Genomic DNA, 25,080 nt, shown 5'->3' on the forward strand with positions numbered 1-25,080 from the left:
GGGTCCCACTGACGTGCTTACCTCAGCCTGGGCCAACCATTTAGCTCACTTAGCTTAGCAAATGCCAGCGCCAGGCCATTTCTGGAAGGCCTGCATGTTTGTCACAAGTGTTTTGAGACATTCTGGCTTAGGTCTCTCCTCCAAAACCCCCTCTCTCCCAACCCTTTGCCTATTACTCAGGGGGCACGGGGCTTAGCTATGTAGCATGATGTGGTGGGACAGTCTCAAGCAGAAGGAATTGCCATTTCTTTGAAATATTGCAGAGTAATTTTGTTTAACTCTGAGGACAGAGGGATCCTTAATGGCCCCTGGGCTGACTACTTTCTGCTAAGCACAAGCCAGTATTTTGTTCCTCCATGTAATACCTTGGAGTTTAGCAGGAGGTGGGCGGAGAGAGAAAAGTTTTATGGAAGGATGGCACTGCTTTGTCTGTCTCTGTGAATAATGTGGGTGCGATAACCACAAAGTATTGCTAGGTAACTGCCACATCTGTCAGTCCACTGCCACAGGCTGTGTGGGAGGCAGGGAGATATGTGTGGAGCTAGTTGTTTCATCACTGTGTCCTGGGCGAGCCACAGCCAAGCTCAAGCCTGGCTTTGTGTGCTAAGACACTTGGAGGCTAACTCCGTTGCTACTTTGAGCTCAGTGTTGCGTTGATGCACAGGGGTGATACCTGTGGTGAGTGGTGTGTCCTAGAAGTCGTGGAGCTGCAAACCCTTCCTAGGAAACTTGTTCTTCTCTGGGTGAGTAATCCTGGTTCCTCCTCAAAGTAGGCCTCCGCCATGGTTGGCCACTGCGATTTGCTGTGGCAAACGGAGGCCCCACCTTAAGGACCAGGGCTTGTGTGAGGAAAAGCAAACCCAAGGTGCTCTTTGGTGGAGGGAGTGTGCTAGAGCAGCCAGGGAAATCTGCCTCTTGACAAGGGATCTTTTCAAAGGAAAGCTTTTCTCTAGTGTTTGTGGTCTTTTTCCTCTTTCATGCTTAAGAAAATATTTTGCTTGAAAAGTACAGTTAGATTTGTGTCTAAAAGTTCAGTGGAGAAAATGTGTTTAGACTAGTGGTTCCTTTTCTGTCTGTGCTCTGATAAAAGAATGTCAGAAACGGATGAACTAACCAATCAGAACGCTTTAAGTGATCTGCCCTCACGTTAGAACACTGGCACACTTTTTTTTTTTAGACTGGCACACTTTTGTGGTTCTTCCTTCTGGTTAAAATGAGCAGCAGCCTGACTGTGAGAAAGCTGCGCAGGAAGTGGTGTGTTGAGATTTAGTTCCTTTTCAAGGACCTCTCCCTTCTGTTTGTTTAACATTGGTTTTGAGCTGTCTGCCACTTCTATTTGTATGATAAGCCCATTTCCTTCAGATCATTCATTTAGAGTATTCAGAGACCCATTGAGATTACTGAGAAATAAACAAGGCATAGTTCACAAAACATTTTTGAACCGCAGTTAACTGAAATAGGTTGTCAGCCACAGAAATAGCTTGCATCTGTTTTATTGAACATTATTATTTCAAAAACATTGGATTTTGGCTTGCATGTACTTAAAGTTTCTTCAGCGCCATTTACTTTTTTTTTTTTTAAAAGAGGACAGGACACATTTAATGAATAATGACTCACTAACAAGTAAAGTGCTTTTGGAGAGCAGAAGAGATGAGGAAGGGAGGGTCAGACTGTTTCCTTTCCAGGAAACCCACGATCTGTCACTTGTCCAGTGGTAAGACCGTACTGACCTTTTGGTACTTTTTTATACTTAATGTGTCTTGGTCATATTACGAAACCTTAGCCCGACATGAAATCAAAATGCAAAATCTAGTATTACTGGCAGTAGATTGTTTTAGGAGCTAAAAGCCCTGGTCAGGGCTGCAAGATGAACTCAGGTGTGAGCTTTGTCAGATGGCATTACATGACTAAGTAGTTAAGCCATATGATTCATTTGAGAAATGAGACAACTTCAAACCGTTCATAATTATGCTCTTTATTAGAGAGCTGGGAGAGCTGGGTCTATACAGTAGGCTTTTAGTACAGTCCACTATCATTTCATTCCCAGAGTGACGGTCCTGACCCAGTAGCTGTCCGCCTGATGTACAGCATGATTTCTTGAAGATAAAAAGTTGTTGGTCTAATCAGAGTTAGAAGAGTCATCCTAGTCCTTGAGCAAGGTAGACAATTACTGGAAAACCTCAGAGCTGACCAGAGCGCTTTTAGAATTTAGTCTCTCCTCTCATTTACTCTGCACACTGAGGTCTTTGTCAGTTAGTAATGAAGCATCAGGAACAGTGACATCCTGATAACCTAAGTGGTTTGACCTAAAAACCTTCCATTTAATCCTAGTTTCCTATGAAAACTACACCATTAGGGCAGAAAGGGGACACAATCCATTTCCCCAGGGCCCACCCTGGCGTTTATTGAACTGCCTCTTACTCCGTGCACGCATACTAATGTGTATTTTACCTGGATAATGGTTCAGGTGACATTGACAGGGAAGCATTTGAGCATTTATTAAAATACAGTGTAATGATAATCGCATGTGGCAAGAAGGTGTGTTCACCACAAAGCAGTGAAGTCTCAGTGGATTGCTGGCCCCTGGTCCAGTGAGTGCCCGAGAGCTTGCTCGTGGCTGGTTCAAGACTGTCTCACATTTGTCTCTGTTTTCTACTTTCTGGATCTTGATCTTTTTTCTCTGTGGTATGCCATCCGCTGAGTTTTTAAGATTATACATATATCCCATTGGTGTCACTGTTATCTGGGATTCTTTTTTTAGTAGCTTTTTTTAGTTAGCGCACTTCCCACCCCTGCCAGTAGTTCTCTATCTTAGTTTTCTTCTCTCCTTCTGAATGTGTAGTTAAAAGCCTTTTCATAATATGAAACCAGAAACAGAGAACTTGATTTGAGCACGACTTGCATGTATATTAAAAAGTAAAGTATGTATTCATTGATGACAATTTGAGAAACACAAAGAAAATTATCTACTGTTATTCTACCTCCAAAAAATTAGTACTGTTGCCATTTTGGTATATGTATTGCCAACATTTGTGTTTGTGTTTGAGTGTGCACATACTCAGGATGTATTTAAATGAGCGCTTCCCAAAGTCTGTTGCAGATATAGGAAATAATTGGTGGTATATGAGATAATTGTAGGAAATACACAACTAAGCATGTTTAGTTAATAGCTATATACTCTAGTGTGTATTATAAAATAATAACTAGTGCATTAAACCTATGACTTCATGGCTACCATTGCTCTGGAACACCTTCAGATGCTATGGGTCCTCAGGACCTCTTCAGCACCTCACTCATTATATGACTCATTATATGACTTCACTAGGTCTTCACTGTCCAGCACATCAGGAATCTGGTCAGCTCTGCCTTCAAAACATATTCGTGTTTCAACCCTTTCATCACTCCTGATGCCACCACGGTCCAAATGATCCAAGTCGCCATCGTTTATTATAATATCCTTGTACCTAGTGTCCCACTTCAGTCTTTTCTCAGTCTGTGTTCACTTTCCATCTCAGAGCAAAAGCCAGAGTCCTTACCATCACCTGCAAGTCCCTGCATGATCTGCCCCATCTACACACCATCCCTCTATGACCTCATCTCCTCCCACTCTTCTTGCTCACTTTGCGTTAGATCCATTGGTTTCTGCCTTTCTTTGAACACACCTGGCCAGCTTCCGCTCTTGCCCTTGCTCTCTCATGTTCCTGGAAGCTTATCTCCATACAGCCCCATGGCCAGCTCTCCCCCTTCATCTCTTTAAAGGCTCCTGTCTAGTGAGCATTTACCTGGCTACCTTCTCTAGCCTTCTGACTCCTTTCCCCCTAAAGCTTCATATTCCCGTTGCCTGCTTTATTTTTGCTCCCTAACCATGTCACTAAAGTGCTGTGTATTTTACTTATTATCTGTCTCCCCACTAAACTGTAAGCCCCACCAGGGCAGGGATTTCTGTCTGTTTTAGTCATTGTTAAATCTCCAGCACCTAGAACAGTTTCTGGCACTTAGTAGGCACTCAGTGAAAACTCACTGGGTCAGTAAAAACTTACTGGGAAAGTAGTTTAATTAAAGGCAGGAGCTGATTTAAAGAATAATATTGAGGAAATCAGTACATGTGATAAAGGGGTATGCAGAAGTCATGAAAGTGATAGATGAATGATGTTTGACAAACACTGATTTAAGTAATCGTTGAGTTTTTCTTTTATGTTCTTATAAATAAACTAGTGGCCCGGTGCACGAAATTCATGCATGGGGGAGGGGGGAGGAGTTCCCCTCAGCCTGGCCTGCACCCTCTCCAATCTGGGATCCCTTTCACAATCCAGAACTCCTAAGCACTCACCTGCCTGCCTGCCTGATGCCCCTAACTGCTCTCCTGCTTGCCTGATGCCCCTAACTGCTCCCCTGCTGGCCTGATCCCCCTAACTGCTCTCCCCTCCTTGTCTGATCCCCCTTACTGCCTATCTGTACTCCCCTCCTAGCTTGATCCCCCTAACTGTCTGTCTGCTCTCCCCTCCTGGCCTAAACCCTCTAACTGCCTATGTGCTCTCCCCTCCTCTCCACGCCTTCAGACCCTGGTGCAAGAGTACTGAGAGCTCTCCGCCAAGGCCCTGTGCCCATCCTGATGCCCCCCTCTGGGCTGGGTGGCACCGCGGGCCTGCATGTGCTTCTGCTGTGGGGGGGCTGCCACAGCCCATTCTGATGCCCCCCCTTTGGGCCAGGCAGTGCCACAGGCCTGTGTCCTTCCCCGGGGGGGGGGGTCTCCGTGGCCCGTCCTGACGCCCCCCTCTGGCTCTGCCGGGGGGGGGGCACCCCCTGTGGCAGCCTCATGTCCCGGTGGCGCAAGTCCCCGCCCCTGTCCCCACCCACCAGCTCCCGTGCGCGCGCATCCTGTTGACCGGTCATGATTGAGACACCTTTAGGACCAACTAGCATATTACCTCTTTATATATATAGATAGCACTGCAGTAAGTGTTCTTTAGTAATTTTCTTTTGTATATTTATGATTTTCTTAAATGCTTACAAGTATAATTGCTGGCAATTAGGATATACACATTTTTCAGACTCACTGACGCTAGGAAATTTATCAGTTTCCTCTCCAATATGAGTACCTGTATCTCTTCCCATACCTCAGTATTATCTCAGTGCCTTTAAAAATGTTTGCATTGATTTGAGAGAGAGAGAGAGAGAGAAGCATCAATGTGAGAAACATCAATTGGTTGCCTCCCTACACCTCCTGACTAGAGACCAAACCCAAAACCTGGTCATGTGCCCCAGCCAGGAATCCAACCAGTGACCTTTCGATTCATGGGACGATGCCCAACCAACTGAGCCACACAGGCCAGGGCTTATCTCAGTGCCTTTTTAAAAAAAATATATATTTTTATTGATTTGAGAGAGGAAGGGAGAGGGAAGGAGAGATAGAAACATCAATGATGAGAGAGAATCATTGATCGGTGCCTCCTGCATGCCCCACACTGGGTATTGAGCCTGCAACCCGGGCATGTGCCCTTGACTGGAATTGAACCTCGGACCATTCAATCCGCACGCCGATGCTCTGTCCACTGAGCAAAACCAGCTAGCAGGGGTGGGCAAACTTTTTGACTCGAGGGCCACAATGGGTTCTTAAACTGGACCGGAGGGCCGGAACAAAAGCATGGATGGAGTGTTTGTGTGAACTAATATAAATTCAAAGTAAACACCATTACATAAAAGGATACGGTCTTTTTTTTTTTTTAGTTTTATTCATTTCAAACGGGCCGGATCCGGCCCGCGGGCCATAGTTTGCCCACAGCTGAGCTAGGGCCTCAGTACCTTTTTATATTGCACATTTGATGGCTGAAAATGCTATCTGAGTGCCTTAACTTGTACTTCTTTGATAACTTATATATATATATGAGCATTTTTTTTCACATTTAATTCTGATCTTTTTATCCTTCTTTGTGCCTTGCTTGCTCATGCTTGTTTTGGCCTGGGGCTCCAGTTGCAGTGGACTGAAAATGACATGAACTGGTTTTATTGGATGGATATCACAGGCACTCTGGTTTATATCCAACAACAGAATGCAGAACGCAACCAGATCTCCCAGAGACCATAGCTGGAGGATCTGCTTCCCTCCATCATCTTCACTCTCCTGCTTTTTTTTTTTGGCAAACGGGATTTCCCTTTTCTTCCTTTTCAGGAGGTCTCTGCTCTCCCATAACTCTTTATTCCACCTGTATTTGGCTTGCGATGTCACTTCCTTTGGCCCTATTTTAATTATGACCTTTCAGTTCAGGTACCATCATCATCTAAGTGCCATGAGTGTCTGTGTGACAGATGTCTAGGAGGGAGCAATCAATTGGCTTCATCAGGTGGTCACTTCTGACTGAGGTCAGGATGGGGACTGAGGCAGCTGGGCCGGCTCTGTCCAGGGCTGAGGATGGAGCAGCCTCTCTAGGAAAGACACAGTGACTAAATGTTCAGGACAGTGTCTTTTGCTTATTTTTTAATTTGGTGTATTCATTTTTCTTGTGTGGGTACACAGAAGGCCCTCACATATGAAGGCTAGTGTTGTCTTTTGTCTCATATCATTTTAATTTTGCTCGATGTTTTTACCATGTAACCAAACCTGTTAATTATACCATGATTTCTGCTAGTATAAAATTTAGAAATAGCTTCTCTGTGAGGAAATTTTACACTCAGCTGTGTTTTCTTCTGGTTCTTTAAGGCTTTATTTTTATGTGCCCCTTGAATTATGACAAATTTTAGGGGAATTTAAGAGAGAAATAATATATTTTCCATATTCATTCCAGAAGCATAGTGTTTATTTAGTACTAATTTCTTACAGCAAAATTTTGTAGCTTTTTAAATTTTAGTTCTATACTTTTTAAAAGTTTACTCCTATCTACTTTATAAATTTTATATGATTATAAGTAGAATTTTTCCACAATTATATTTTCTAAGTGTCCTTCACGGTTTACTAAAGCTGTTGTTTTTATATTTTTATTTTGTAACTGGCTGCCTTACTAGTTCTAATAGCTTTTTTAACTTCATACTTTTGGGCTTTACATGTAGGCAGTCACAACATCTGCAAGTAATTGTTTTATTTCTAGTTTCCTCTATCTCTTTATTTCTTATTCTCATTTTATTGTGGTAGATCTTTTAGGATGAAGATAATTGTAATGGAATATAGGGCATATCTTATACTGATGTATTTTGTTAGGGATAATTATTCTGATCGGATAGTCAAAATGCTTTGGGAACATATAGGTAAACAAAACTAGTGGAAAACCGTTCTTGACTGAAAAGATTTTCTCCACTGGCTGAATGTGTAATTTCAGGCTTGTCTTGGAACCCGAACATTTCACTTGTTATACTTTTTCTGGTCAAATCATCGCCTTTAGAAGTTCCTGTAAAAATGCACATGTGATCTGTTCCATGAACATACTGTACTTGCTAATGTAGCATGCCACAGATTTAGTCTTGTGATTTTCTGGTAATTGATAGTGGTCTACTGTTATGGAAAATCGAGAAATGGACCTTAAACAAATGGAGTAGGAAGTGTTTTCAAGGCAATGTAAGTAGGGGCTTTCATAATGTAGCCACTGCACCTTTTGCCTGCTCTGTGTTTGCACACCTCCCACCTCCATCCCTAAACTTCAGCCACGTGAACTTCTTCTGCTTTCCTAAATGTGTTGTTCTCTTGCCTGTTCTTACCTCCCATTCTTAGCATTCTAGTCCTCAGAGTCATACTCAGTGCCACTTTCTCTAGGAAGGTTGATTTGCATAGACTAGGTGTATGTCCTACCACATATACTTCTAATGTGCCCTGTATTTTCTTTAAATAATATTCTGATAATTGCTTTTTAAAATTGACTTTTAAAAATTGTTACAGTTATTCATCTGTAAACTCAAACTGCACACTGCCAGAGAGTATATGTACCTTATTGACCTTTGTGTCTGACACATACATAGTCACTCAATAAAGGTTTCCTAAATTGATGACTAAAAGGGGAATGGGGGAGAGTTAGGCATGTTTATCAGTGGGCGTGAAGGAGAGACTGCAGGGAGATGCCTTAATTAGCAAAAATAAATAGTAGCTCTCAAGAGGGAAGCTGCGTACTTGAAAGGGCAGGGACATGTGTGCCTGTTCCAGAAACATTTACTTTTACCTGGATCTGAACCTTTATAGACTGAAGGCCAGGCCTTCCTTCTGCTACTGGAGTTGAGCCAAGAGTCTTGAGGGATCTGAAAGGTCATTTTCTACATGGATGAACTCTGTGCCCTTGGGCAGAAGGAAAATATAACCCTATTCTTTATGCTTTGCCCTTTAATTTCTTTGCTCTTTGGGGTTTCAGTAGTGCAGCCACTGGGCTTTTACAACATCCAAAATGGCAGGCTGGCTCCTACAGTTCAGGAACCCCGCCTACAATAAACACCACCTGTAAAGCTAGAGTGAAAAAGGCAGTGGGAGCAAAAAAACAGGAGTGTGTACGAAAAAGTAGTATTTGTTGCTCTTTCATTGGCCAAAAAAGGGAAGATTTGCTTTTGCGAGCCTGGATGGTGACAGTTTATGAAAATATTTCCTGCAGTGAAAAAAAAATTATCAGGTAGTTTTAGTGTTCTTCAACTTAGAGTCAACTTATCTCCCTATACTTCTATTGTTATATTATCATATTAATCCTATTATAAACGGAGAACTCAGAACTGAATATAAGTGGGAAGGCCAGATACTTCTTTGGTTATTATTTTCTATATCTCATTTATTTGTTCAGTGTCTTCCTGACAGACCTGCTGTTTGATGTCATGTTGAAACAGACACTCAGTGATTGAGCTGATTTTATGTGAAATTACTACATGATTGACAAAATTAAGCAAGTTAGACTGCTGGCTTCGGCAGATTGGGTTGGGGTGGTGCTGTGTGTATGTGCAGATCAATTCTGGAGCTGCATAAGGGTTGGATTGAACCCTTTCACTCTACAGATCGGGAGCTGAGATGTTAAGTGACTTTCCCGAGGTCATGCAGCATTTTAGCTTCAGGGCCAGACTATTGATAATAGTTGCACTATTGTATACACTTGCTATAGGTAATAATTTTACCTGTTTTACAAATGAGGAAACTGAGGCACAGAAAAGTAACTTGCCCAACTTCACACAGCTAGCACATGTCAGAGCCAGGATGTGAACCAAGGTCTGGGTCTCAAGTCCTTGCTTTTAACCAGTGAGTTGTTTTCCTTCTCCCTCAGTCCACTGTTCTCTGCCCATTACAGTGCTGTCACCTGCAGTAGCTGCCTCCCCAGTATGTGGCTTCTGCAGGTGTTTTCCATACATGCACATGGTACTAGCTCTCCACCAGTATAACATGCTCTGGCTTCAGGGATGGCTCTGATTGAATGAATCTAGTCTGTAAGGAACCATGAAACAGGACATGTATCTGCTGGCTTGTAATCAGTTGGAGTCGTTACCTCCAAAGACAACTACAACTTCTGCAAGGGTATAGTTTGGGTTATGCTGTAGTCTTTTATTTCCTTTCTCAACTATGGTTGAGAACTGATTTCTTTTTGAAGCTGGCCCAAAACCCACCAAATTAGTTGATGCTATAATGGCCAAAGGTATTTTGATGCTTATCAAATATCTATTTCTCTGGTATTGATCACAGAAGATCATTTTTATTGTTATTTTTTTCAATGAGTTGTAGTATGCATTGTCTCTGTCCTCCTGGGAAATAGCTAAAAGAAATGCCCAGGAGCTGTAAGGCTAGATTCACCCAAAATGGATGTTTTATTTATTTATTTAAAAAAATGTATTTATTGATTTCAGAGAGGAAGGGAGAGGGAGAGAGATAGAAACATCAATGATGAGAGAGAATCATTGATCGGCTGCCTCCTGCATACCCCCTACTGGGGATCGAGCCAGCAACCTGAGTATGTGCCCTTGACCAGAATCGAACCTGGGACTCTTCAGTCCATAGGCCAATGCTCTATCCACTGAGCCAAACTGAGTAGGGCCCAAAATGGATGTTTTAGATATGATCCGTTGGAGTTTATAATCAAGGAGACCAAGCAGAACTTGAACACATCTTTTTACCTTTGCCACTTGTGGAATCTAGAGTTCAGAGGGTCCAGAGGGCTCATTCATTCAATAGAAAAGTACTAAGGTTTGGTGTCTCCAGAGCTTTCTTGAGGGAAAAAATGGTTGTGCTCCTTGTCCATCAGGTTCTGTGAGATGCTAGTCTTTTAAAGACTTGTTTTAAAAATTTCTCTCAAACTTTAGAGCATCTTTTCATTAATCTCACATGCATTATTTCATTTCCAGACAGACCTAAAGAAATATCCCATTAGAGGCACGACAGAAGTGCTCTGCGGCTGCAAGTCTAGTCAGTCATGGGTTTGGGTAGGCTGTGGAGAAGCGTTTGAAATGAGCCTGGAGGAGTGAGTGGATTTCCATGTGCTGGAAAGGAGGAAGGACTCATGAGGCCAAGGGAGCAATAGCCTGAGCAAAGGGGCTGCGTGGTGTACAGGGAAAGATGCAGTGGAAGTGAGCTGGAGACTTGATCACCCAGTGATAAGAACAGTGTGCTAGGAACAGTGAGGTGAACCCCCTGCTAGGAGATGTGGCAGTAGTCTGTAGGCCTAGGTCTGTTTGAGTCTCCTAACCCATACTTTTTTTTCTTAGTGATTTTGCCTTTCAGTTTTATTTGAGTTCTCTATTAGTGCAATGGGTTGTTTACTATGCAAAGTCCTCCAGGATTGAAGACAGATGTGGTTCAATTCCAGCTTTGTATCTACATAGCTTTGTGTCTTCGGGAAAGTCAGTCTTTCTGAGCCTCACTTTTTTCTCCCATTAAGTTTAGAGTGCTTTTCAGGCCTTATCCTGAGTATTAGGAGACATTTGTGAGCGTGTGAGTGCGTGTGTGTGTGTGCGTGTGTGTAATTTAGTATAAAGCATTACCTGTAACTGTAAGGGGAAAGAGCAGGTAGTGGTGTCCTCATCTATAATAATAAAAGCGTAATATGCAAATTGACCGAACAGCAGAACAACCATCCGGATGACCACACTATGACACGCACTGGCATCAGGCCAGCCACAGCGGGTGTGATGCGACTGTTGGTGGAGGGGGGCTGCCAATTGCCCCACAGTCGCCTCACAGAGGGAGGTCCAGGCCACTGGCTGGCGGGGCGATCAATCAAGGGGGAAGGGGAAGGGTGGTGGCAGACACAGGCAGCGCCAGGCCAAGGCAGGTGCAGGCAGGGGGTGGGGCCGGCTGTTGGCAGTTGGGGGAAGCCCGGGTCCTGGGTGCCAGCAGCCGGAGGGAAGCCCTGGTGCAGGTAGCCAGAGGGAAGCCGGTGCCGGGCAGCTGGGGGAAGGAAGGCCTACCCTTGTATGAATTTCGTGCATCAGGACTCTAGTTTAATAATGAGCTTTCCCAAACTTTGGCAAGTTTTAAATGTTATCCATGGGAGTTATTTCTGTAAGTATTTTGGTTGCTGTGAAGTGACTAGCATGTGACAACGCTGTGATAAGGTGCAGAAACGTCATCTATTGGGGACTTGGAGCTGGTGGCATTGCAGCAAATTGTGGACTTTAGAATCCCATGGGGCAGGACCACAAAGCCAGGAGGACAGGACTTTTAACACCTGTTAAAAGGGGAGGGGAGAAGTCACACATTTGCTATTATAGCTACTTGACTTGTACTTTCTTCTTTTTATTTTAAGTGGTGGGGTAAAGATCTTTTAATAGGACTGATGCGATTGACTAAAAGTATGTTTAGGTTTTATTAGCTCTAATTCCAAGGATAGGAATTCAGATTGTGAAAGTAAGATTGTCTAGGTGATTTGATTATAGTTGAAGTAGAAATTGGAAAATGAATTTTAGGAATGGCAGCAAAGTGAAATCTGTTTTCTACAGACCCCGAAGGAAGGAGCGTATCCTCCGAGTGGAAGTCCCAGATTGGTAGGTTTTTCTTTTTTTTAGCTTCTTGGGTGATTTTCTAGCTATTGGCTTGGTTAGTGTTTTCTTTTCATTGCCCTTTCTTCCTTCCCCTCCCTCCTTTTCTTGCTGCTTTATAAGACCAGAGTGATATTACTTATACATTTCAGAAATAAAAATAAAGAATAAAGCTTAAATAACAATTTTATAGAGCTGATTGACTGGGTTGATTCATCACTTTTGAGTGCATTTATATGCTAGGATAGGAGTTAAGTGGTCATATAATTTGTAGAGTATCTATTGCTCTTTAGGTTGGTCCACGTTTGTACATTCCCTCACGAGCCAATCCTTAATGAATTTCTGTGCCCGCCTTCTTCCTACTTTTGCTGCCCAGCTTCTGGCGGCCAGTGAATGTATGGTATACCAATACTAATCCAACCCAGCAAAAATGTGGACCACAGAGAAATTTCTCCATAAAATTATTTATTGCGTTTTAAAATGTGTGGAACATCCATTAATATGAATAATTAGAAGATGGTTTAAGATCCAGTTGAAAGTAGTTCAGTACTTCATATTTTTAAAATTGAAACTGACCATTTTTTTCCCTTAGGGTGTGATGGGGCAGAATGTGGGATTTTAAAACCATTATTTTTCAATTAGAACTTTTCCTTAATATGTAACCAATCAGTGATAGAAAACTAATTATTTTTAAGTTTCAGATAATTGCATATGAAAAAAGAGAAACCAGAAAAATGTTTTAATAATTATAACAACTAATAATGAAGCATATATTGGGTTTTCATATGGCTGTTTGGGAATTTATTGCTTTTGAATTGATTTTTATTAATGATTGTATTATTGAATGGGCCTCTATAGAGGGATGCACTAGGGAATAATGAGTTAAGCATTATACATAAACAGCCATTGTCATTAGTTTTCTTGTTATATAGGAAGTATATATGAATATTATTTGTGCTGTTTGTCTTTCTCTTTTTAATTGGTAAGGATTTTAGAGAGAAAAAGCAGAGGAGCTAGTCCAGGCAGTTCTGACTTGTAACAATTTGACATTTCTTTTTTATAAATTTTCTTTGGAGGCATAGACTTGATCTCACTCTGTGGTGTAGTAAATATTCTTCCTAAGTTTAAGTTTGTGATGTATTTCTTTATTGATAATGTTAACACCTCCCTTTAAGTGAATTTCTATAAATTAGTTCATTTGAATTTGGATAGGCAGGAAGGGATATCTTGGCCTGGATAAGCAAGTGTTTTTCTGGGTAAGATATGGGAGTGTGCGGTCTAATCCAGACCGCTCTGTCTCCAGCAGTGTGTGCAGTGTATCAGTCACCGTCATTAAAGGACATGGTCAATTTCAGACCGTCCACTCCTTAATTTACAAGGAAATAGTATGCAGTTGCCCCTTCGCTTTATTTCCTTTTGCTAGGGTGGAGAGTGATAAGAGATTTTTAATGCCGCATCAAGGCAGTGAAGTAACATAGCCAGAGGCTGTTTCCATGGAGGATATAAACTCCGAATGTCCACTGACATTTTTAGAGCATTTCAGGAAAACAAGTTAGTCCATGCAAATGATTCATTCTCCCTTCCTTGCCCACTGAATTGGGACTCATGGATCCCAGTTTCCACGAAGAAGCTTCTGTGCAGATCCTGAAGCTGCACAAGATTTTGTGTTATTTTTTCTCTTTATTCCCAAACTGGACATCCAGTAACAATTGCTTTGCAAAGGAGTCATCTGAAATGTTTATGATGTGGTCGTATTGAAGCTGACTTGGTAATATTGCAGATATTACATTTTCATATGAGAGCTGGCCCAGAAAAGCTGCAATTTAGTGTCAAAAACCAAAACAAACCCAAAAGGCAAAAACATGACAACCTGCATCAGCTGGCTCATGCCTCCAGAGGAGTATGAACCTCTGGAATGAAGAGTTCGCTTATTTACTGGAAATCTGTGCTTCTAAGGCATTGGTGGGCAAACTTCTTGACTCGAGGGCCACAATGGGTTCTTAAACTGGACCGGAGAGCCGGAACAAAAGCATGGATGGAGTGTTTGTGTGAACTAATATAAATTCAAAGTAAACATCATTACATAAAAGGGTACGGTCTTTTTTTTTTTAGTTTTATTCATTTCAAACGGGCCGGATCCGCCCGCGGGCTGTAGTTTGCCCACGGCTGTTCTAAGGCAATCTGTACTTTATTCACTGGTGCATTTGGTCAATTTCTGTGCACTGCCTGCACGCTGGTGCCCTCTTCTGGAATCTTGAATGCAGGGCTGAGCAAAATGGAGGTGCTTTAAAAGGTAGGCTGAGGAGACAGAATCTCTGGATGACACTTCTTAAAATTCTTCGTTGGCAACGATTGAATTTTGGCCTCTGTGCTAAACAGAGAAATAGCTATTAGGAATTTTGACTATTAGGTATTGTTTATGGTTTTCTTTGAAGGGCCCTAAAATCACGTATAAGAAAGATGAAGTCTCTTCTAGAGAAAATGTATTCTATATGTGTCAAAAATGGGTTAATTTGGGGCAATTTAAGTCAGTATTAATTTCTACTGGGTGCTTACTAACACTTGTATATGATATAAATAGCAGTTTTCATTAAATAAAATACTGTCAGATGTCATTATCTCACACAGTTATGCAAATAACCAAGCAATTTGAATCTTTTTAAAAAAATATATTTCTTTATTGATTTCAGAGAGGAAGGGAGGGGAGAGAGAGATAGAAACATCAATGATGAGAGAGAATCATTGATTGGCTGCCTCCTGCACACCCCCTACTTCTTTGAAGGGCCCTAAAATCACGTATAAGAAAGATGAAGTCTCTTCTAGAGAAAATGTATTCTATATGTGTCAAAAATGGGTTAATTTGGGGCAATTTAAGTCAGTATTAATTTCTACTGGGTGCTTACTAACACTTGTATATGATATAAATAGCAGTTTTCATTAAATAAAATACTGTCAGATGTCATTATCTCACACAGTTATGCAAATAACCAAGCAATTTGAATCTTTTTAAAAAAATATATTTCTTTATTGATTTCAGAGAGGAAGGGAGGGGAGAGAGAGATAGAAACATCAATGATGAGAGAGAATCATTGATTGGCTGCCTCCTGCACACCCCCTACTGGGGAACGAGCCCGCAACCCAGGCATGTGCCCTTGGCCGGAATCGAACCTGGGACCCTTCAGTCTGCAGGCTGACACTCAATCCACTGAGCCAAGCTGGCTAGGGCGCAATTTGAATCTTAATGATGTAGGGGTAGGACTAGGGATGAAAATGGATCTGGTGATGGGAGCTGACAGTACACTGAGCATTTACATGGAACTTCTCACTTAATCTTCACAACAGCATGGGGGTTGGTCTGTTATCTCCATTTCATAGATGGGAAAACTAAGGCTCACAGAGAAGAATGAACTTACCCAAAGTCTCACAAATGGTGACTGATGGAACCAATGTTTGAACCTTAGTGGTTCACTTGGATGGAACTTGCTTTTAGCAGCTTCTAAATTAATAATTGTTACTCATTGGCAAATTGAACACTTGCAAGTAGAATCCCATTAATAAATGACAGGAGACCTCCTGATTCTATAATGCAATCGTGTTCAGATGAATGCAGTACCAGGTATTTCTGTGTTGGCACATTTCAGGATTCCTTGGTCATATGGCACACTACAGCCTCTCACAGGGGATCCTACCCCCAATGTGGGGGGACGACTATTCCTATACTGAGTTTCCACAGGGAGGGGATGGTTGCTGTGGCTACCAGACAGCTTGCCTGGACATCCTGTGGACACCCTAAACTTCTCATGTCTTCGAACCAAACTCATGGCCTTTTCTCCTTCTGTCTCCTGTTCCTCTGCATATGGACACACACGCTGTTATACACCTCTCTCTTCCTCTTGTATTCATTATCTTGGTTGGGGCGTCGCATTCTGCCCAGCTTCTAAGTCAGAGTTAGCCTCTGCCCTCTCTGTGAACACCACTCAACACACATCCCAAATCACCCATTAGGTTCTTTCATTTTACTTTCTAAATATCTTTCAGAGCAGGCTTTTATATATTTATATAAATTTGCATGAACTCACTTTCAGTTTAGTTTCTTGTCTCTTGACCAGTCTGTTTTGAGAACTTTCCTAGGTGATTTCTTGGCCTTCAATTTTGTCTCCCTGCTCTTTTTCCTCCATGCTGTAAGCAAAAGTGATCTTCCCCAAATCCAAGTCCGATTCCTTACCTTTTCCCCAGGATAGGCCTAGAGTGGTTCCTCATGGCGTGCAGTGGTGACTCGAGTCCTGACATCATCTCAGAATCATCTTGGACCTTAAAAAGAAAAGTGCTGAGGCCACTTTAGGCCAGCAGTGTGGGAATTCCCTGGAGTGGGCCCTGGCACATGTCATGTCTGGAATGTTCACATACCCTCCTATCAGGCTGTCTACTTGGATATCTAATAGTCATCTCAAAGTTAACATGTTTAAATGGAACTTCTTTCTCTCAAAACTTGTGCCAACTTTGACCTTCCCCATCTAAGTTGATGGCAACTGTGCCTTTCAATTTCTTCAGACCTCCCATGACCACTTTATATATAAAAAAAGTCACTCACCCCAAAACTGGGAGTTCTGATCTCTTCTTTCTTTGCTCTTTTTTTTTTCCCATAGCAATTGTCACCTTAGCACAGGGGTGGGGGACCTTATTTCCTAAGAGCCATTTGGATATTTATAACATCATTAATGGGCCTTATAAAATTATCAACTTAAAAATTACCCTGCTATATTTGGTCACGCATTTAATTAACTCACCCATAATGCGTTGGCAGGGCCAGATCAAATGATTTCACAGGCCTTATACAGCCTGTGGGCCGGAAGTTCCCACCCCTGTTCAAGCATATTATATGCTCATTGATTATGTCTGTAGTTTATTTTTAGCTCCCCTCAATAGAAGGGTGTTTTTGTTTTGTTTTGTCTTTTTTGTTCTTTTGTTTTGTTTACTGAAGTATTCCAAACACCTAAAGCATTGCTTGGCACATGCTAGGGAATTTGTTAATATTTGTTGAATCATACCAAAGAATGACTAGCAATAGTAAAATGAATATAGAGGGTTTAAAGGACTTGAGTACTGGAGTCCCACTGCCCACATCCAGCCCTGTGCCTCAGCTTCCATCTGTGAAATGGGTCTACCATTTCGTAAGGTTGAGGATCAAATGAGACAATCCCTAGGAAACACTTGTCTGGTGGCTGGCACATGGGTGCTTATGTTAGATGCTGTCGGGTGAATGCTAATACTGGAGTTGTTGTAGTTGTTCTGAATCATTTCTCATTGATGTTTCCTTCAACATTGGATTATGTACATCTCTGCAATGCCAGAGGAATGAACACCATAGATAATGATAGCCAATAAGATTTCCTTTCTTAGTGACAATTTATGCTTCAAGGTTTTAAGTGTATCTTTCATATGATGTTACTTAGACCTCTTCTTGACTTTCATTCCGGCCACGAAAGCTTTCACGAGTCTGTTGGTCCCAGACTCTGTGTCTGTATCTTCTGCCTGAAGAATGACAACAGGGTCATATTGCTCTCTCTGGTCTTTTTATCCCACTTGCAAGTGAGGTCATTTCTTTCCACTCTTGGGGATTCCTCTGAATTGCCTTTGCCATGCTTATACAGGGTGGGGCCAGCGTAAGTTTATAGCTGTTCATCTGGAAAGTAATACAATAATTAACAAATAATAATACAAGAATAAACTGTGTTTGGTGTATTCCCAACTGTAAACCTACTTTTGTTCTACCCTGTGTATAAAATTTAACTAGGCGGCTGTGTGTTGTTGTTCTGTATGTTGTTTTGTATGTATATCCCAGGACATATTTTATAAATGCAGGAGGAAAAATGTTGACACCTTAGCCTAGTTTATTTATTCTAGTTTTAATACCACAATTAAATAATTTAAAGGTTTTTTTCAAAATTTAAATTCAAAATAAATAGGAAAATAAGATAATATAGTTAGTGCCCTCTGTTGATGTTGGTCTCTAGAATGTTCCCCAGGATTAATTATAATGAATTAGAAGTTTGTGCTGCATGTCATTGATAGCAGAACATAGAGGACATGGAGACAGATCATTGCCCAGTTCTTGCATTTTTTGACAGATATTGAATAACTTTGATCTACTCTTGTGATCTGGATACAAAATGAAATTCAAGATAGTGGTAGATGAGAGATGGGTTTTTAAAAGGCAGAGCTATAATAAAAGTATATACCAGAATCTTGTGCTCTGAAAATGCAGTGAGGGGAGTTAGAGCATGATTCTTAGAAAAGTAGTTATTTCACCTGGACTTGCATAGGATCAGTAAGAATTTGCAGAATTTTGGGTAGCCCAGAATTTGGGGGTAGAGGTAACAAGAGTGGCAAAGGGAACATCATGTGAAAGGAGTATAAAAGCACAGGTAATATTTCCGTGTGGCCCAAGAGTGAGAACAGTGGTCCGGTGATAAATCTAAAAGAGGAGGCATGTGATCACATCTGTGGTGACAGTATGCAGGTTGGGGGGAAAGGCTGAGCATACAGAGAAAAGAGGGTAGAGAAGAATTGGTGGGTCCTAGGCAAGTGAGAGAAGGTCTTGATAAAACTATAGAAAACTAGTAGGAGTAAAAATGTAATCACAGAAGCAAGTCAAAACAAACCTGGAGGTGTGGCGGAAGTGCCCAAAGGGCCTGGGGGCAGGTGCAGCCTCCTCTGCTCACAAATTGATTGACAGGTGTTGTGACCAGAGGTGCTAGATTCCAGGCCCTGTCCCCGCAGCTCAGCCCTCAGATGGCCCACTGCCTAGAGCCTGCATGCTCCGAGGGGCACCACAGGACCAGGAGCTGGGGGGTCCCAGGGCTCTGGGGCAGGGGTCCCACGGTGCCCCTCCTTCCTCGGGACCTGTCGTTCCGGTCCTCATCTTTCCCCGGGATCTAGTGTTCAGGGCGCAACAACGGAGCGCACCCTGGCAGCTGCTGACCCTCTGTAACCCCATGGGAGAGTCCTGTACACAGCACCTGCCGAGTACACAGTGTTTGACGCAGAAGGATATGTGAAGCCTCAGTCCTGCGCTGACATTGTGATTCGCCACCTGGCCCCCTGTGCCAGCCACTGTATGTCCAGGACCACTTGCACATTGAGCTGTCTGAGGAGGGAGCTGAGGCTGAGTGTTGGGGTGCAAGGACTTCACCTCGGTTTTGAGGGCCCCAGCCTACCGAACTTCAGGGATAGCCTGACCTAACGCCCCACCTGGGCCTCCTTCCTGGACAGCACCACCCATGACCAGACACCTACCTGAGAAATCCCGCCCACAGCTGGCCACCAGCTCCTTCCTCCTGCTCTTGCTGACCGGCATAGTCTCCGTGGCCTTCCTGCTGCTCCCACTCTAGGATGAACTGGGTAGCCAGTTGCCCCAAATCCTGCATGTCTCTCTGGGACAAAAGTTGGTGGTGGCCTACATCTTGGGGCTCCTTACCATGGTCTTTCTCCGTACCTGAGTCCCCTCCCCGGCAGGGATGTGGACCTGAGACAGCCACTGTGATGCTCATACCTTGCCTCGACTCCTACTCCCTTCTTCTTCCTGCCACCCCCTCCACCCTTGACAAAAAAAAAAACAAACACAGGGATTTGTATTCATTTTCCAAGTTGAATAAAATAAATTTGCAAAATTAAACTGAAAAAAGAAAACCCACAAAAAACCAAAACACAAACCTGGGAGGTAGCGTGATTGTGGAAAGCACTACCAATTCAGTCAGAGAACACCATTATTGGAATTCTTCAAATAAAGCCGAGGAGAGCAAACATTTCAGGAGATAGAGTCCAGTTAAATCTGAATTTCTAGATAAACAAGGAATAATATTTTAGTGTTCAGAATGCCCATACAGTATTTGAAATATACTGAAAATTATTTTTTTATCTGAAATTCAGATCTAGGTGGGTGTCCTATTATTTTTATTTGAAAAATCTGGTAATCCTAGTATGATAAAAATGAAAAAATAAAAGGTCATGAAAAGGCTTGGTAGTCAGACTCAATGATCTGATTTTTTTATAGTGTTACCATGTTTGCTTGGAGGTGTGAGATACAAGCATTTGCTAGAACACAGGGAGAATCTTTTGGGAAATGTTTTCTACATTTAAGTCACTGGTAGGGATTTCACCTTATGAGATTATTAAGAAGAAAAATGGAACTATAGAAAAGGGGAAATTGAAAAGCATCTAATATTCAACAGACTAGATGGACAGTGTCTTGTGTATTCCAGGAAACAAAATGGGTGTCATTCTCTCGGAGAGGGACCATCACTCTGCTTGATCAAATGTGAACAAGGCCGGGCTGCCATTGTTGTTTATGTTCTTCATATACAGTGGCCCCTGTGTTCTGGCTCCTGTTTTTATTGAGGCTCTGAAAGCATTACAAAAGCCCCAACAATAAACACTCTGCTGAGAATGTGAGGTCATAGTAATGTGACCTCACAGGGAGCCAGTTCTTTGGAATCCCTAGAATACCAGCAGACTCTGGAGTTGTGGGCGAATGGATACTGGGAAGGGGCTGAGAAGAGGAAGTATGGCCCATGTGCACCCTGGGCTCCATGATGAGCTTCTCTTGGTGTCTGTCTTATTGCTGGTGAGTTTGTCTTGCCATCTTTTCGCATACATTCTGATTTAAAAGGAGCAATCTCTGTTCTCATTCAAATAATCTGGTAAATTGTGAAATGGGACAGAATGAAGCCATCTAGGAATGGAGGTATTTAACCTCACTTTATTCTTAATTTTTTATCTTACTAAAATCCAGAGAAATCTGATGCCTACAGATTTTAATATTACCTTCTGGTGAATGTGAGGAAAATGAGAAATAGACTGGACTGGGAAAGCTAGTAGAAAGAGGAGGCAAATGTGAGGAATGAGAAACATGAACAATAGGAATAATTTTGGCTACTACATTTTAAAAAATATTCTCATTAGGATAAGTATCTTGTATTTAAACAAAATCTTTGCAGTACGATGTATAAACTACATGTTTGCCTGGAGTGATTAAGTAGATGCCGTGAATTTACCCTGAGAAGTGAACAATAAGTACCAGTTTAACTGAGAAGAAAATTCTTTCTTTGACATTTTCCTGCAACATGATAGTTAATATATAGAGTAAGAGAAGGCATGGGAACACAACTCCAGGGATATTTTTATTTATTTAAAAAAATTACTTGATTTTAACTAAAATCGTTCTTGGAATAAATATTTTACATTTCACCACTTATGTGAGAAAACACAAAGTTGTCTTTAAAAGAAATTTCTTCTATGAATTTATTTTTTATAGGTTTTCCATATGTAATAATTAAATAGTCATTTTCTGATAAGATAAATTTCACAAAACTGGCTGGGTAATGTCAACTCTCTAGAGCAGTGGTTCTCAACCTTCTGGCCCTTTAAATACAGTTCCTCATGTTGTGACCCAACCATAAAATTATTTTCGTTGCTACTTCATAACTGTAATGTTGCTACTGTTATGAATCGTAATGTAAATATCTGATATGCAGGATGGTCTTAGGCGACCCCTGTGAAAGGGTCGTTTGACCGCCAAAGGGGTCGCAACCCACAGGTTGAGAACCGCTGCTCTAGAGGAAGGTTTAGAATGAAAAAATATTTAAATGTATTTGCATGAAGGTTTCACCATGATGAAGCAATTTATTGTCATTTGTAGGTATTTCTGCTGGAAACTTATTTAAGGTGGTTACCGGGCATCCTGGTTCTCCTGGATCAGCTCTAGTTTGTGTCTGTTGTCCTGGAATTGACTACATTTTCACATTTGACTTTGACTTTAAGAAAATGAAGTAATACCATGAATAGTTGCAGTGAAATAAGTCAGCAAGGGTTTGATAAACCCCCACCTTGTATTTCCAGCTTCTCCGAAGTCTCTTCTGGAAGGTGTGATTGGCATGTGCATAGAACAGAATTTTCCTGTGGTTGATTGAGTCTCAGAGACAGTGTGGGATAACCTTCCTTTTTTTTCCCCTTCCTGATAGTCCCCTTCAGGACAGCAAGTAGCTGGGAAAGTGAGCTTGGGGAGGGGCTGCTGGGGACAGTTAACTCCCTCAGGTCTGGCAGGGTTGGGGGAAGTCAGGGACTTTGCCCCTAGGAGCTACTTGGTGTATCAGCTCGTTGTACAGTAGCCCAACTACATTTCAGTGCTAGTGAAGCTGTCAGGCTAACACTTAGTTAGTGAATTAGTGGAAAATGGGAAATTATAATTTAGATAGAATAGGTGACAAAATAGAGTTTGAGCAGTTTTTAAAATATTCATCTTTTTTTGTTTTGTTTTAAAATATTCATCTTTGCTAACGTGATTTTTGTATTTCATTATGTAAATTTACAATGAACTTCTTTCTATTGGTAATGCTTATTTTACTTGTAATGATTACAATTACATTTTGAATGATTGGTCATCCCTGTTCCCTCTTCAGAGTATCCTGTTTTAGACAATAAATGGTTACTATACTTACTAGTATTATTCAGACCAAGTTAAAGAAGTATGGGATAGGGCAAGGACACCCAAACTACTCTATGAACCTCATTCAGCCTTGCCTGAAATGGCTCTTAAGTTCTTAAAAGTTGTAAAAAAACAACAGAAAGAAAGAATCGTGTGTTAGGGGCCTTAGGTGGCCTACAAGTCCAAAATATGTACTCTCTGGTCCATTACAGAAACATTGAGTCTGTTGTAAATGTGTTGGAAGGCTCCTTACACACAGGAGTTCATCATGAAATAGCTTTGTTTTATTACCAAGTTAAAACGAAGATTTGGAAATTACTGTGTTCTCATTGGTTTTATTTGTTTTTTTAACAAAATTACCCATTTATTTTCATTACTCAGAAAAAAATGATGGGTAATTTCCTTTTATTGTGTTCTTTATTTTTTTATAAAGTATATATTTTAAAATTTATCTTTATTGAAAGTAATGCAGACATCCCTTGTTTTCTATTAGCCCCTTCCACTCCACTCCCTTCCCAGGTCTTCACCGCCCTATTGTCTGTGTAGATGGGTTATGCATACATGCATATAAGTTCTTTGGTTTTTGTGTCTGTGTGATGTAGCAATCTACAGCCAGCCACAGACTCCTTTCTAGAACAGAAGTTTCACAGTATGGTCTGTGGGACTTCCCAAGACCCTTTCAGTTGGTTTGTGAGATCAGAGTTATTTTATAATAACAGTACAGCATTATTTTCCTGTTTCGTTGTGTTGATATTTGCATTGATGGTACAAAAGCAGTGGGAGGGAGTGTCTTAGCACTAATCAAGGGAGTAGCACGAAACTGTTCTAATTGCTATATTGCACTGAACTACCATGCACTTGAAATAAAAACAGGCCAGTTTCACCTAAAAATATCCTTGATAAAGCAGTACACATTAATTACATTTCAGTCCTTGACTACATGCCTTTTTCATTTCTCATGGGATGAAATGGAAAATATGCATAAAGCACTTCTGCTCCTGATGGTCGTCTCCAGGAAAAGCACTTGGACGTAATTAGAGTTGTGAGCTGTAAACTACTCCCTTTTTTCATGAAATGCCATTTTTCCTTCAAAGTATGACTGGAAAACTAGGTTATTGGCAAACATATTCTTGACTATTAATAGAGTGTGTCTATCACTTTAAGGAAAACAACTGACAATTTTTATTGCCAATAATAAAATTCGACAACTTCCCAATACTTAGACTTTTTGAAGATATTATTAGCAGTGACATTAATGAATGTGATTTTTCTTCATATTTCATAATGAAATATGTCAACAGATATTTTGCAAATGACCATTGTATGTTGCAGAATCATTTCTGGTAAAAGATCCATTCAAAATGTAAGATAGACTTTATATTTCCTACAAAACATTCATTGATACAGTTTAGATTCTATATTGCAACTAACCTTTAAGAACTTACTACTGTCTTATTTGGGTGTCATATCAAAAAATAATATCTACAATGATCTGAAAAGGATATTAAGATTAATTAAATATCTGTGTGATGCTGTTTTTTCTTAATCTATTTCAATCAAATCAATACATTAATGCAGCTTGAATGTCAAAATGGCTATGAGGATGCAGCTGTCTTCTAGTAAGCCAGCCATTAAAGAAATGTGTAAAAAATGTGAATTATGGTTGTGTGTCTCACTAAACTTTGTTGTTTTGGAAAATATAGTTATCTTTAATAAGAATATATTGTTTATTTTCATGATAAGGATTTTTAAATGAATTAATATTTGAAAATGTTCTATTTTAATTACTAATATAGTGGATATCAATAGAGATAACTCACATAAACAAAGGTCTTTGGAGTCCTCCATACTTTTAAAAATGAAAAGGTCCTGAGAACAAAAGGTTTGAGAACTGCTTATCCAGGATTTAAGCAATCACTTCTTTAGTGCATTGAAATAGTAACTCACACTATTTTATGAATAATTAACCAGTTAACTGCCATGATACTTTGAATTTAATTAAAAAAGGTCCACCGTTTGTGTCTATAGATGCTTATGGCGTACAAATGGTTAAGCATAAAAGTCTCATTTAAAATGGTTTTTTCATTTAGTTGGTTGTACAATATCATGATAATTTTTTCAGCTATTTTCCTTTTTTTGCCATGCAAGAAAAATCTTGACTTCTTTTTCCTTCTTTTTCAGTTCTCGCAGCCATGCTGGGGTGAAAACAGGACTGCTGGAGGCTCATGCTGACATGGGGAACACGGAAATTCTGGAAAGGGAGCCCTCAGAAAGTCTCAGTAATGGCACTAGCAGCAACGTAGAGGCAGCCAAGAGGTTGGCCAAACGCCTTTATCAACTAGACAGATTCAAAAGGTCGGATGTCGCAAAGCACCTAGGCAAGAAGTACGTTCTGTCCAAGGCCGTGTGTGTGTGTGTGTGTGTGTGTGTGTGTGTGTGTGTGTGTGTGGTGTGTGTGTTTGCGTGCGCGCTTGCTTTTATATTAATAACCAAATCTATTTTGCTTTCTTATAGCAATGAATTTAGCAGACTAGTTGCAGAAGAATATCTGAAGTTTTTTGATTTTACAGGAATGACGCTGGATCAGTCTCTCAGGTAAGATTAAATTTCTATTCTTTTTGCCTCCAAAAAATTTCTCCTAAGAAGAGAAAGTAATGTGCTGAAGCTAAAATCTGATTTTT

At 41.0% G+C, this 25,080-nt stretch overlaps 1 protein-coding gene and 1 pseudogene across 1 annotated transcript in view; both read left to right on the forward strand.

Moving 5' to 3' along the window:
* PSD3 (pleckstrin and Sec7 domain containing 3) overlaps positions 1–25,080 on the forward strand; it is a 418,120-nt gene that overhangs the window by 187,478 nt on the left and 205,562 nt on the right. The window contains exons 5-6 of the mRNA XM_014536830.1: positions 24,590–24,784; positions 24,914–24,994. Of these exons, the coding sequence (XP_014392316.1) occupies positions 24,590–24,784; positions 24,914–24,994 (276 nt within the window). The remainder of the gene's footprint in view (positions 1–24,589; positions 24,785–24,913; positions 24,995–25,080) is intronic.
* LOC102246262 lies at positions 18,732–19,509 on the forward strand (annotated as a pseudogene).

This window comes from Myotis brandtii, unplaced genomic scaffold (genome assembly GCF_000412655.1).
Source record: "Myotis brandtii unplaced genomic scaffold, ASM41265v1 scaffold103, whole genome shotgun sequence".
In the NCBI taxonomy this organism is placed as follows: Eukaryota; Metazoa; Chordata; class Mammalia; order Chiroptera; family Vespertilionidae; genus Myotis; species Myotis brandtii.